The sequence below is a fragment of the Cucurbita pepo genome, chromosome 4, assembly GCF_057944985.1.
Source record: "Cucurbita pepo subsp. pepo isolate OVF chromosome 4, ASM5794498v1, whole genome shotgun sequence".
Taxonomy (NCBI): Eukaryota; Viridiplantae; Streptophyta; class Magnoliopsida; order Cucurbitales; family Cucurbitaceae; genus Cucurbita; species Cucurbita pepo.
In genome coordinates this window covers 10,497,986-10,512,492 of record NC_141801.1, presented here as the reverse complement: position 1 = coordinate 10,512,492, position 14,507 = coordinate 10,497,986, and the positions used below count along the sequence as shown (strand labels likewise).

Below are 14,507 nucleotides of genomic sequence, written 5' to 3'. Positions count from 1 at the left end.
ATCTAATAATCATGTCTTTTTTTCTTTTTTTAATGGAAAATCATAAATATCAATCATTTATTGAAATTAATATATTAAATTAATATATGCGGTCGAAGTTGTTATTGTCTACTCGCTTTTAGTTTATAACATTGTTTTTTCTAATATTTTCTTTCAAACGTGACTCTAGACTCGAGCATACGTCTATATTGTCTGCAAAGTCTAAATTTCATATGAATGACCTATTCGCTGGAATAGTACAAGTGCCACAAAATCGTTATCCCGCTACTGCAAGAGTGTGATTGTGACACTTATCATGTACAGAGAACCAAAAACAACATAAATTTGGCTCGAGGAGTAGCTACCGTGATTTCTAATTATCCCATTTTAATTTTTATTCGGTGGGAAAGGAAATTTGGTCACCTCGTCCTCCTTGACCATCTTAGGGTTGGCCAAAATGCTCCTGTTGTGTCTTTGAAAGTCACTAACTATACCAACAAATTATACCTTCATTTTCAGTGGCTCAATTATAGGAATTTTGAGCTGTTGAGGATTGTTGGGAGTGAGTCCCATGTTCACTCATTTAGGGAATGATCATGGATTTATAAGTAAAATACATGTCCATCGGTATGAGACCTTTTGAGGAGCTCAAAACAAAGTCAATATCATACCATTTGTGGAGAGTCGTGATTTTTAACAGCCCAAAACTTCAAAAGGTGATTAAAGTGTCGAACAAATTGTGTATTTTGTTCGAGGGCTCTAAAGAAAGGAGTCGAGCCTCGATTAAGAGGAGGCTGTTCGAGAGCTACATAAGCCTCAAGGGAGGCTTATAGTGTACTTTGTTCACACCGCTCCATATAATGCATGTGAGTCAAGATAAAGTCGGAGTGTAGTAATTTAAAGTAACATATAAAAAGAATATTGTAACATAGAATTGGAATATGAGAGTACCAAATAAGTACATATATATAAAAACAAAGGTCAACGTCACAATATATAATAAATATCTGGTGACATTATAGTCTTTAAAAGATATTAAATAAAAAATAATATTCGCCATAGTAATTCGACCGACCAATTCTAAATAAATTGAGAAATATCCAATAATTAATAATTTTTCCAACAATTATATTTATTTATTTATCAACAAACAGCTTAATTTTTTTTAAAAAAATTGCAATAATAAACCCCTAGCCTATAATTAATTTTACTTTTAAATATATTTTTAAAATAAATATTATCAATTATATTTTATTAAATTTTAAAAGATTTAGAAAATGACATTAAAACTAATCCATTTTATTAAATTGAGTGAATTTGAAAAAGGTTATAATAGTAAAATGCAAATTGATCGAATTTAATTTTTATAAATGCAACCCAATCCAGTCCAACTCCGACCACCGGAAGGACCAAAATTTCGCTAATTTTCGTCGACAACGACAGCTGATAATTAATTCGACATCCGATTTCTTTCCGCCATTAATGGCGGCTGTGTTCCATTCAGACAGAAAAACCTACGAAATCAGACCAACAAACCTCACAAAACAGAGTTTGTACAAGAAAAAAAAACAGAGAAGGGGGATTTTTTTTTTTTTTTTTTTTTTGTTTAAATCAAGAACTGAAATGAAAAATTCGATCAGATGTGAGAAGATAAAGAGGGGGTTTAATGTTTTTTGCCTTTAATCATGTCTCTGTAACGCAACAGAGATTCCAGCCTCTGCAATTTCAGCTGCTGCTTGAATTTGTTGATGAAATCGTCAGCTCTCACATCCACCTCCTCCTCCTCGTCAGCAGCTTCCGGCGATTTTGGTTCTCCAATCTCCGCCATCGTTGTCGCCGGACGACGCCGTTCAATTTCGCTTACTGATTCCTCTGTTTCGTCCTGCGCCGCTGTATCCGCCCTAGTGAACGACGTCCATGACAGCTTCTCGCTCAGCGATTTCTGCAATTTCGCCCGGAAGCTCGTCGTTGGAGCGTGGGGTTTGGTGTCGGATTTGCTCCGGCTGACGGAATGGTCGTGGTGGGTCTTTTCCGGGCTCTGTTCTGCTACCGGCTGTGGCGTTTCCGGTTCGTGATTTGAATCGGATCTGTAGAGGGTGATGGATTTGAGGCGATCCAACACCGATGGAGCTCGGTCGAGTCGGGTTGGAGGGTCTGGATCCGGGTGGTGGTCGGAGTGGTAGGGGTAGAGGTTGAAGGACTTGACTCTGTCTAGGAAGGAAGGGTGGCGTAGGAGGGCGGGGCCGTCGTGGAGATGGCGGCGGGAAGTGATGACGATGGTGGCGATGACGACGTTGATGAGGATGAAGAGGGAGGTGGGGGTGACCCAAGTAGCTAAAGAAGTCCACATGTCGGAATTGCGATGGTAACGGCGGCGGCGATGGAGGGTTTATGGTGGAGAATGGGGGAGGTTTTTATGATTGAGGATGAGAAATTTTGTTGTTAAGAGTACTTTTCTTATGTGCCTTTATTTAAATTTGTCTGGAAAATAATTTGGGTTCGTTGGATTTGATGGACATGAATAAAACATGCTTATTTACTGTTTATATATATATATATATATAATGTGTGTGTGTTAATTATTGTCACTTTAAAACAATAATTATTTTCTAATGAAATATTTATTGTGTGAGTAATTTTTTATAAAAAAGAATTACATACAATACTTTAAATTACTTTTTCTAATTTATTTTTCGATTTTTTAAAACGTATTTTATTATGAAAACTTTTATATCTTATTTTAAAGTTAATACATTTTGAAAGATAAATATATTTTTATTTGAAAATGTAGACTTTATCATTTCTAGTCGATAAACAATATATCTTAATCGTCTGAATTATGTTTAAATTGATCCTTCAAAGATCATGTTGTATATTTTTTATGATTTTAATGTTCGAAAAAAATGCTCAATTGAGTTTGTAAATCTTAAAATAGTTTAATATCTAATTATTTTTCAATATCTTATTGCAGGAACAAACCATTTCATTGTTAGAGATGATTATTTTATTAAACAAAGATGAAGAATTTAACTTCACTCGAAGAACCTTTTATTCTCAAAGTGAAATTCAGATACACAGAAGTTGCAATCAAAAGTAGAAGGAATATCAAATATAATTTAATAACAAAACACTAGAACCAACTTTCTAAGAGTGATTCCATGGAGGGCCCTTTTTGAAACTTTACCTAAAATGCAATGTTTTCACATTTATTAATTGAAAAGTCTGAATGATCAACTCTAGAATCAGTATATAGCGAAAGACGTAAAAGATCTTTTGATCAAAAGTTTAAAGGTCTGAATCTCACTCCAGATTTGATTGGATAAATCCATTGTATTGGTGAGGAACGAATGGAAGGAGATTAGCTTTGGTCGATCGAACCACAGAATTAGAAATCAGTTGAACTTAATCAGCAAAACATAAACGTAATTATTCATGGGCGCAACTAACAAAAGATCCAGCAGGAACCTGTATGCAGGCTGGAAGAACTTGCTCAAGCACCATCCTTGCAATGCGGTAGGCTTGTTTTAATGAGATTCAGAACAATTGAGGCTAACTCTGTTTGATGTGAGGTGTAGCAATGATTGGCGCCTTCTACAACATGTAACTTATGGTTCGGTATGATTTTATCGAACTCAAATGCATCTTCCACAGGGATTACTTCATCAGCAGATCCATGGACTGTGAAGACCCTATCAAATATCATTGTTAATCAGTTAATGTTTTCTGGGTTCCCACCAAATATGGTAAAGATGGTTTAGACAAAGATATGTAGCCTGATCCAATAAGAATTTTCTCATAAACCAAACAGTTTGGAAAAAATTCCAACAGATCCCAAGATAGATTTGCCTCATCTCAACAACATATTCATACTTTCTAGAATTACTTTTAAGAACAGAGGAAGATTGAGCATTTATCTAGCAAAAAAAAATCCTTGACAATTATATTTAGGCCAGTGAGCCAACGAGTCTAACTGCTTAGCTCATTAACAAATGACTGGTGTGTTAGGAATCACAACTCTCCACAATGGTAATGACATTGTCGACTTTGAGCATAAGCTCTCATGGCTTTGTTTTGGGCTTTCCCAAAAGGCCTCGTACCAATGGAAATGTATTCCTTGTTTATTATAAACCCATGATCATTTCCTAAATGAGCCAATGTGAGACTCCCTCCCAACAATCCTCGACATGGTACCTCAAGGCTCAAAATACATTAATCAAGAAACAGTTGTGCTCACTTTACACAGAAACCCAATCTCCATAATTTGAGCCATCCAGAGAGTTCAGCAATGACACAGTAATGAAAACGTCCAAAGGAAATATCTCAACAAACTTTTTGAAGTAAACAGGCAACTGATTATGCAGTAAGGCAAATATGAGGAAAGGAGCCGTAAAGAGAATTGATCGACTCGCCCATACCTGCATTCTTTGTCGATTAGAAGACAAGCTTCAAGCATATCGGTGTTTAGGCGATCCTTCAAGCTCTCCCACGTCACTTGATAGTCTACTTTTCCTGGAAAAAGAAACGATGTTAACCAAATAGTGATTTAAACATGCAATGAGACTGTTTCATATGTATGGAAATGCCCCAATTAAAGTTTTTGAGACATAAGTTTTACTGCAGAAAATATGACTGGAGAATAACTCAACCCAGAAAATTTGAAAATAATTGCAATATAGATACCTTTCTTATTCTTGACATCAATATATCCTTCCTTTTCAATTCTTTCCATAAATTCATCCCCCAAGCGTTCTTTTATACCTTTTTTCAGATCATAACGTCCAGAAACATTGATAACAAAATTGATATCTTGATACTTGGAAGCATATAGAAGCACCACGTCACCCCCTGCATTTAATTTATTCATAATTAAAGCACTTATTTGAAAGAAACTGCAAGAACTGTTAATTTAGTAGCAGAAATATTGCGTTGGTTGATCTGGGTATTCCATACTCTGTTAAACATACTTGAACAAAACAGACATTCAACTACAAATTTCACTTCATGCTTAAAACAATGCAACTTCCTTTAAATATCAAGACTATTTTGGTGAAGTTCATGATATCCAGTGAAGGTCATATAGTCTATGGAAAAAAAGTTGAAATAATAGTAGTGTTCTGAAACGGATCATTTTTTTATAAGCACCTTTAGAAAATAAATAATAATAATAATAATAACAATGTTAAATGATGACCCTTAAACATTTTAAATTGCTTTCTTAAGTAATTTGAAAACCTCAAGCATTTGTGTTCAATAGCCAAACATCATGGAAAAATAGAAAGTTTAGGAGTGATTTTAATTAACTAAAAGCAGGCATTTCATGAGTCCAAAAGTTGTGCCAAATTAAGAAAACAGCGTAACAATGTGAACTTTACAACGCTTCTATACTAAATCAAGAATCCTTAAATGCTAACAATGTGAACTTTACAACGCTTGAAAGTTCAAACTGCATCAATGTCAAAATAAATAAGTAATGCAAATATTCTAGTGCATGAGAAATAGAGCAAAGCATCTCCTAATGCCCTTGACATTGTCAAACAATACTAATCCACGGACTGGCTACTCTGTTTGCAACACTAGTATTCCCCTGAAGGAATGGGAATTTAAAAGGCAAATAAAACTTAGTCCCAGTACTCTGGCAATGACTTCATAGCCTTTTCCTCTATTATTTCGTAAGGGCCTGGATTCAAATTATTATAAAAACACATTCTACCATATAGATGCACAATGCAATATGAACCTATCATTCAATTCCTAGCCTATGAGATAAAAAAAAAGTAATTACTAAATCACAATCTAGCTTGGAAGTTGAGATGGATCCCTTTCAACTTTAAATATAATTTTGGCCTCAGATATTATCTACAACTTATTTGGTGTTGAGCACAGAGAAGGAATTGGCAACCTTTACTATGCCCAAGGATTCCACTTATGACACGGCCTGCTGCACGCCAATATTGGATTATTGCATGCAAGTCATCAGCCTCTCCATGATAATAACCATACTGAAACGAACCTTCGCTTTCTCTGTAAGAAAATATTCACAAGAAAACCAGTTCGAGAAAAGGTTTGGTGTAAAAATTTACAATACTGCATTCACGGCCAATATATTGTTTGATGTAGCGAATATATACAATAAAAAATAAAACTCCAACTAGGAGTTGACGCCATTCACAGCATTAGAAGAGGTTTGACGTATAAAATTTCCATTCACAGCCAATAGATTGTTTTGTGACGAGCAACATTTGGATTGATGCAAAAAATATATACAGTAAAAAAAAACTCCACTAAGAGCTTAGAGAATATCATACCAATCTGAACCAACTAGAGTATAATTATGAAAGGACTTAGATAAAGAACACCAAGAAGAACAATGTTTAGCCATATCAAACACCTCTTTCCACACTGCATGCTTCTCATTGAATACCGTTTTATTTCTCTCAAACCATAATCCCCATAGGATTGCCATAGTAGTAAAAAATCATCTTAGAATTTTTCAATTACCGATAGATTCCCTTTTGCTGATCTATCCATAGCCCATGAAAAATTAGGGTGCTCAAATAATGAACACCAACAATGCCTACTGTAAAAGAACACTGAAATAACAACTGATTTTGATCATCGTCAGCTCACCATGCATAACATGAAAACTTGGTCTCAAGGTCATATTTGGACATTTATGCTTTATTCTATGCCTCTAGATCAAAGAGCCAAATGATAACTTTAGATTAAATTGCAAGTCTAGTCCCTAAACTCCGATGGTTGAGTCGGTGTCTAAATCTATAAACTATAAAAAAAAAAAATGATTGTGCTATTAAATTCTGAATTACGATTCTATTTTATGAAATTTTTGCTGTTAATGGCATTAGCTAAATGACAATATGACATGACATACAATTAGCAAATAAAGAGGACAATTGGACAACATAAAGTGACACAGTCTATAAAAGGGTGATAGAGGTGGCAAATTATTACCTTGATTGACGATACAATTTTTTTTTTAAAAAAAGCTGCCAACACTTTAAGGTGCTTTAGATACCTTACCAAAAAATAAGTGCTGGCCTCTTTCCCTTATAGCTATTCTATACTCCTACCCCATTTTATGTAGCCAGTAAAGTAACATTCAAAATGCAAAAACTATTACAGGAAAAATTCAAGGATAACTGACCATATGTAAGTTTTTCAAGGAGAAACTACGCATTCATCAAGCAAAATGAAAGAATATCCAAGAGCCTAAAAAAGGCCAACAAAATGAGGCACGAGGCATTTAATCTGATAAAATTCCAGACAAGAGGAAGAACAGGAAAATATTACACTAAATATACACCTGGCTTACCCATTTCCAGAAAAGTCAAAACGGAAGGCACTGATTCCTTCATTTTCTAATGTCTTAGCAATGTTTACACTTATATCATTTTCCTGAAAATAGAAACCAAAAGCTTTTAAATGATTATCAAGGTGACGCCATATAAGCAAGTTGGATCACCCAGTGTAATCACCAAAGGCAATAATTTGATGGTTGTAAAATTAAATGTGGCTTGCACGGGAAACACACATTATTTCCATAATAACTGTAGCTATGCATATAAGAACTTCAAAGAATCCAAATTTTAACTGGAAGAGCAAAAACAAGTTTGATAGCATGGTTTTGAAATTAACCGAACTAGGAAAAATGTATTACAAGTCCTTAAGCAAACCTTGTTCGAACGAAAACCATGGCACAAAATGACAACCTCCGCTGATCCCGTATCATGAAGTATGCCCACAAGTTTTTCACCCTTTTTGTTGGGTACTATGACTTTCTGGTGCTGAGCCACTGAGAAGTCCAACTCCCATGTTAGTATTACTATTATACAAGCACAATCAGAACTTACAAGTTAACAACCTTGCAATGTAAATTGTAACAATTGCCTAATCCTGGTTTTATCATTAGTTAGTTGTTAATCTTTGTTTTATCAGAACAAGCCATCAGCAATAAGAACCAATAAATGCAGGTCACGTTTTCCTCTCTCTCAAACTCCAAAATGCTGCAATAAATCTTTAATCAAAGCAACTCAAGAATCATACTTCCAGGCCTATGTTCTATTGATTAGTTATGATCATCAGAACTTCAATTCGTCACTTTATTGCCGTCCCCCTCATGTCAGTAATGAAATGAAGACAAATTTCAAGCAGAATTGAATACAGTAAAGAAACGAATCAATAGGGTTAAAAATCTACTCGTGTCTTTGGTGCCACATTGCGGGAAAGTAAGAATGTTCCCTTACCGGAAGTTTGTACATCAGAGTGGGCCATCTTTAGGGCTCTTGCGAAGCTCCGACAGCCAATGAATCGCGCCTGCGGGAAAGAAGATGTGATCCTAGAAGGTCTAGAGATCCTTGAAATTGTCCATGGATGAAAATTACAGATCAGTGCTTCCATTTCTACTTTTTTGGAATTCAAGAAATTTTGGATGGGATGAAAATGGAGTACTTACTCGTCTTCTTGTGCTGTTTCTGCCACACCAGTCAATTGGAGACAAGAAGAGTGTAAGGATTAGGACCTTTTATTTCCCAATTAAACAGTAATGATAATAGTTAGCCAAAATTAACACGATTGTATTTAAAAAAAAACATTTTTAAACTTTTAAAGAAAATCTCAAAAATATTTTGTTCAAATAATATTTTGTTTGAAAAATACTTTTAAATTTTTAATATTATTTCAAAAATACATTAATAATTTTAAAAAAATACGAGGTTATGTTCGGTTGGATTGTGAACTTTATTTAGATTACTTAGATGAACCAACCCAAAATTTAACCTAACTCGTTGTTGTTGGAGTTCTTGAGCTATTGAAGCAGCTTCCAAGTTCTATTAACCACCAAACTTTGAGGTTAATCATTAAGGTACGAAGTTAATACAACCACATGAAGAAACGCCCACTCCATTATGAATAAGAAACATTGTCTCTTACTTGGTTCGGTGACAACAAATCCAATGTTCCCAAAAAGCAGAAATGTAATAGGTGAAGTCCATCGCTAGTCGATATTGTTTTATTTGTGCTTTCTCTTTTGGGCTTCCCTTCAAGGTTTTAAAACGCGAAAATTTTCCACATCCTTATAACGAATGTTTCATTCCCCTCTCCAACCGGTGAGAGATCTCACACAATTCACCTCTTGGAGGTCAGCATCCTGGTTCGAGAGAGATCTCACACAATTTACCTCTTGGAGGTCAGCATCCTTGCTGGTACACCGTCCGATATTTAGCTTTGATACCATTTGTAATAGTTCAAGCCTACTGCTAACTGATAGTATAAATCAATGGTTGTTCGAACCTTCTATAAATACGTCTTTATGATTCCCTCAACATACAAATCTAAGTTTACTTATCATACATGAATAAATTTCATGTTAATGTTGATTAGTAGCGTACTTAAATGAGTAGGTTGAATTGTTTGCATACGTGCATAACCGTAACTAAGTGATATAGTGAATATGAGTTGAACATTATGAATAAACTAAGAATTTTGAAGATTGAGCAAACTTAGTATGAATTCCTATATATTTTAGTTCCTTGTAAAGGAAATTGTTAATACGGTTCGGTCTGTATATCAGATCGTTCGATTCTCAAATTGAAAAGTATTTTTGATTGAACATCTAGAATCATATAAGAAAACAAGTAGAAACCCAAGTCAAAGATCCTATAAATTATCACGTGATGGCCGTAAATGAGAGAATAAGAGAGACAATGCGAAGAAAGTTATCATCAAACTCAAACTCTTTAATCACAAAACCCTAATGAAGCTGCTACCATTGTCTAATGATAACTGATATTTCAAGAAAATCCATAAATCATTCAACTCGAAAATCGGTCTAAATACCCGTAATTCTTCTTCTTACCATGTCGATTAGAAATCTCCAATCAACATCAAAAGAAAAATGTACCCTGCCATCATCTTTCGGCTACACATCAACATTAAGTACGAAAACAAGGTTGCCCAACAATTTTTGTTGATGCCCTTTGAAACAAAGTGGGTACACAATTATATAGTTGAGTTTAAAAGAAACAGAAACAAGCTGTGGAAACTATAGCATAAACGAAAAGAAAGAACCCTAAACCCACAAGGAAATGTTCCAACTACATGCGGAATTGACGATGCTTGTATGCTATTTAAAAGGAATCAAGGGCCAAGGCTTTCAGGTTTATCAGCACAAGGTAATTTAACACACTTTATTTGCTGAAAGCAAAATATTGTCTCATATGCATTCTAGGGGAGTAATCAGAGTCGCAAAGAGACGACAGGATTGAAGAAGATAGTTCAACTGAGAAAACAGTGCACATACGGGCAAACGAAATGGTTAATAGTTCACAAAGATATGTTTTCAAAGCTACCCCGGAAGCAAAATCATAATCCTATCTCATTTTAATTGATACAACAACACGACAATGTTTTCTCGAAGTAATGGAATGGCTAACCTTCAATAAGATAGCCAAGTCCAACGGCCCTATACTTGGCACTGGGGATTGGCTATTGATCATATCTATAGGCTCATCTTAGTATTTCAGAATAAACTGAAACTACTCGGCCTTTCATAATTTCCCATAAAAAAACCATTCATCTTGCAACCTAAGTAAATCGACCGATTTATTGAACTCTATTACCTGAACAACGGGGCGTTTCAGAGGCTTTTCTGAAAAAAAAAATTACGAATCAGCGTTCCCATCTTTGGTGCTATTGGAATCATCAGTTGCCTTCTGTGGAGTCGTGAAGCGTCCGCTAAGAGGATCAACAGGACGAGTATCACGTGGTCCACCTTTACGTGCCATTGCAACCATTGGGGGTGGTGGAAGTACCCCTGCTCTAAAAAGAATTCGCTGCACAGGATCTGAAGGTTGAGCACCAACTGAAAGCCAATACCTGAAAGGGAGGGAGTAAATGGTTACTCCAAATTTTAAGATGCTATCGTGCTGGATGAGTTTTAAATTGGAGACTAGCACAGTCAATGTAGTATCTGATTTTTTTTTTTAATAAAAAGGGAATAAATAAATTTTCAAAAAACGTAAGAGTCGCCGGCTGTAATCTGTGATCAACAACAGGTGGTAGAGGTAACAGAACAGTGGCATGCAAGGGAGGTTTTGGTCAGCTTCAACCCTGGATTTTTGCTTGAAATGAGGGATATGGTGAGTTGGGTACCTTAAGAAGGGAGTGGGAGGCCGATTGGAAGGGGAGGAAAAGGAAAAACGAAGGAAATCGGCTGCTGAAACTCGAAGCAAACTCACGCTCGCTGAATAATCTGGAAAATAAGTGGAGGTTCCCCTTTTAATTGGATTTGAGGGTGAAGGGGTAGAAACACTTGGAAAATGAAGGGGTAGAAACGATTTAGAGAGAAAACGCTGAATGCTAAAGACTTGTACATGATGGTTTACTCTTATGCATTGCATGATACCTTCATATAATAGGAATGATATCCTAAGATAAAGATTTATCTTACGAGTTTCATCCTCTGAGATCTTTACTAACAATTAAATAGAACTTGAAATTAGGAATGCAATGAAAGCAAACAAAAGATTCTACATTCCTAATGAGAAAACTGATTGATATTTGATAAAATTTTATAGATGCTCTACAAAGTAAAGATTTCTCATTGTCTCCATCATCTCGATAGTCAATTCCTTGATCATTGAATTTAGGTATCTAGTTAACTGGTGCACTCCCTCTACTTTATCATTTCCTATTGGCTTAACCAATGGACATGCCCATCAGACAATCGCACACTTGGCTACTTTGTGACAAGTTGGTGCCAGCACCATAGTTCAATTCCTTGCTCAACTAAGTTGCTTCCTGACATAACTTTAGCTTACAATATGAAGTTCCAGCCATTAACATGTAGAAAGAACCACCAACTTTTTTCAATTCTTTGCCGCCACAAGAAAATAGAACCACTTCTCAAACACCTAATCAACTAAACTACTGGGGCACTCAAAAGCTTACTTTATTTAACTTAAGTTGTCGAGTAAAGATAAATTTAGTCAATTGACACTTTTTTTACATTTTCACTCAGGTGTAGCCAAAATTCTAATTGGACTCATACAGTACAATGTGTGACTAGTTGCTATAATTGGACGGAAAGTATCATAACATGAGCTTGAATTTAGGACCTTTTTTTCTATTATCAAATAGGACATCTTCTTTTTTTATAGCATGTTGATTCACCACTAGACCTAAAAGTTTCGACCACTTTGTATATTGTAATTAAAAGCCTAAATTGTTAGACTAGACAGAATTTAACGTTTTAGTAATTCTCTATGTAACCACAGGTTGAATCATTCAAAGAAAGCATATTAGCCAAAGAAATGGTTCCCTAAAAGTCCATCGAAGAAACATTGACGAAATAATCCTATTCTGACAAAGGAAACTAGTATTTACAATTGCAATGCACTATTTAAATTCGGGAATCGTAGATATTCAAGAATAAACAAGCTTTAAATCAAAAGAAATCACTTACTTCACTCTTTCAAAATTAAGACCCATTCGTTTACCGCCATCTTGACCTGCACAAAATTACTCAAATCAATGGAGGAAAAAAAAAACGAATGTTTTCCAAATCGAGAGTCTAAACTCCAACATGCAAGCTAGCAGAGGAGTAATCAATCACATTTTCGAAATAAACAAACAAAACAAAAAAAGGAAATAACAGAGGAATTAACCTGGCAGGGGATTATAGTAACCTAGAACCTCGAGATGCTTGCCGTCTCTAGGAGATCGGCTATCGGCAGCCATCACCCTATAAAACGGCTTGTTCTTACATCCAAACCTCGACAATCGAATTCTCACCACCATTTTTGAGCTCGTAAAACCCTGTAAATTCGCCAAACTGAAATGACACAGATTTATCCGAAGTCGCGCCTGCCGCCTCACCTCCCGAGGGGGCTCCTGGTTATCTATCATTTCACATTCGGATCAATTGAACCGAACCGGTTTAGGCCCAATAACCTATCATGTGGCCCATGATGATGCAAGCTTATTTCCATCTCGTAGGCCCAAGAAGATGAGACATACAGCCATTGGGCCTATCAAAAACAAGCCCATAACCTCTTAGCGTAGAAAAGGGGTGATTTGTTCTCCTCCACAACCAACGTGGGACATCACAATCCACCCCCTTCGGGACCCAGCATCCTCACTGGCACTCATTCATTTATCCAATCGATGTGGGACCACTCTCAAATCCATCCCCTTTGGGGCCCAGCGTCCTTACTAGCACACCACGTCCCTCGCTGGCACTCATTCATTTATCCAATCGATGTGGGACCGCTCCCAAATCCACCCTCCTTTGGGGTCCAACGTCCTTATTGGCACACCACCTCGTATTTACCCCCTTTCGGGGAACAGCAAGAAGGCTGGCACATCGTCCGGTGACTGGCTCTAATACCATTTGGAACGGCCCAGATCCACCGCTAGCAGATATTGTTTTCTTTAAGCTTCCCCTCAAGGCTTTGAAACGCGTCAGCTACGGGAAGGTTTGTTCTCCTCTCCAACCAACGTTGGACGTCACATTTAAAGCCATAATATAAATGTTTTTTAGGGAATTAAAAATTGATTGATATATTAGAAAAATAAAATTAAAATAATGTAAAATAATTGGAATTGTTAGATATTTAAAGGGCACAAAGACGTGGAAATTAGGGTCCGTATTGACCGACCCTAAAAAAGCGAATGAAAAGACCACCGACTCCCCGTTGTTCCACATTTTTACATTAGCCATCTAACAACAACTACTACACTTTGAATGGAGAATTCAACGCATATGTAAGCAACCAACGACCAGACCTTTTTTTTTTTTTTTTTAATAATTTTGCTCGTAATTCAACTAGTTAATCTCACTTCGGTTGAAGAGGAAAACGAAACGTTCTTAAGAATGTAAAAATCTCTCTCTAGAACACGCAGTTTAAAACTGTGAGACTGACGACGATACGTAACGAGCCAAAACATATAATATCCGTTAGCGGTTAGCTTAAGCTTGAGAATATTTGCCGAAACCATGGCAGGTAAATGATGGGTAAAAGTTCTCTATTTATAATTAAATTAATTGTAAAGATATGGAAATAGTAATAAATAGGAAGTGCTTATGGTAAAAAGGTAAATATCTAGATATTTGACTTATAATAAAATATCAAATATGATATATTTGGTAAACTATAATTCTTGTTCTTATATGTTGATCAAATATAATAATATTTCTTTAAAGCGAACAAAATTTTGCATACACTCATTTCCGCTCTTGCAACATCGTTCGAGCAATACAACTTTCATAATACAGTTGAGCGAGTAATAGTTACTCGATCACTGTATTCTTAGATAGCAAACGGATGGTTGAAACTCTAAAATAATGTCAATGGGAAGGTCTAGATCGAAAAAATCTCTTGGAGACAGTTCATAAATCTCGAGAATTGAAACTGTCTATTACCAAATTATATTTATTTCCAATACATATAATAAGTATCAAACATTTATAAGTCACGACACATCATTAACATCTATTACCAAAGTCAAACATT

At 35.7% G+C, this 14,507-nt stretch overlaps 3 protein-coding genes across 5 annotated transcripts; all 3 read right to left on the bottom strand.

Annotated features, from left to right (window-relative positions):
- Positions 1 to 1,326: 1,326 nt before the first annotated feature.
- LOC111792966 (pathogen-associated molecular patterns-induced protein A70) lies at positions 1,327 to 2,348 on the bottom strand. The gene has a single exon (XM_023674601.2). It carries the CDS (start codon positions 2,327 to 2,329, stop codon positions 1,643 to 1,645), a length of 687 nt encoding a protein of 228 aa, XP_023530369.2. The 5' UTR covers positions 2,330 to 2,348; the 3' UTR covers positions 1,327 to 1,642.
- An 810-nt stretch (positions 2,349 to 3,158) lies between these two features.
- On the bottom strand, positions 3,159 to 8,535 carry LOC111793992 (uncharacterized). Of its 3 annotated transcripts, none has more exons than XM_023676087.2 (8): positions 8,450 to 8,535; positions 8,241 to 8,350; positions 7,671 to 7,789; positions 7,310 to 7,392; positions 5,879 to 6,000; positions 4,660 to 4,824; positions 4,395 to 4,488; positions 3,159 to 3,668 (listed from the first exon to the last, which is right to left on the bottom strand). In XM_023676087.2, exons 2-8 carry the CDS (start codon positions 8,266 to 8,268, stop codon positions 3,470 to 3,472), a joined length of 810 nt encoding a protein of 269 aa, XP_023531855.2. In that variant the 5' UTR covers positions 8,269 to 8,350; positions 8,450 to 8,535; the 3' UTR covers positions 3,159 to 3,469. The 3 variants fall into 3 exon arrangements, with proteins under 3 accessions (XP_023531855.2, XP_086979723.1, XP_023531854.2); XM_087123597.1 differs by having other exon boundaries at positions 8,241 to 8,310; positions 8,452 to 8,521; XM_023676086.2 differs by lacking the exon at positions 8,450 to 8,535 and having other exon boundaries at positions 8,241 to 8,443.
- A 1,733-nt stretch (positions 8,536 to 10,268) lies between these two features.
- Positions 10,269 to 12,871, bottom strand: LOC111792202 (small ribosomal subunit protein bS16m/bS16c). Its single transcript, XM_023673546.2, has 3 exons — positions 12,660 to 12,871; positions 12,458 to 12,503; positions 10,269 to 10,869 (listed from the first exon to the last, which is right to left on the bottom strand). The coding sequence occupies exons 1-3, from the start codon at positions 12,790 to 12,792 to the stop codon at positions 10,656 to 10,658; spliced, it is 393 nt and encodes a 130-aa protein (XP_023529314.2). The 5' UTR covers positions 12,793 to 12,871; the 3' UTR covers positions 10,269 to 10,655.
- Between the last annotated feature and the right edge of the window lie 1,636 nt (positions 12,872 to 14,507).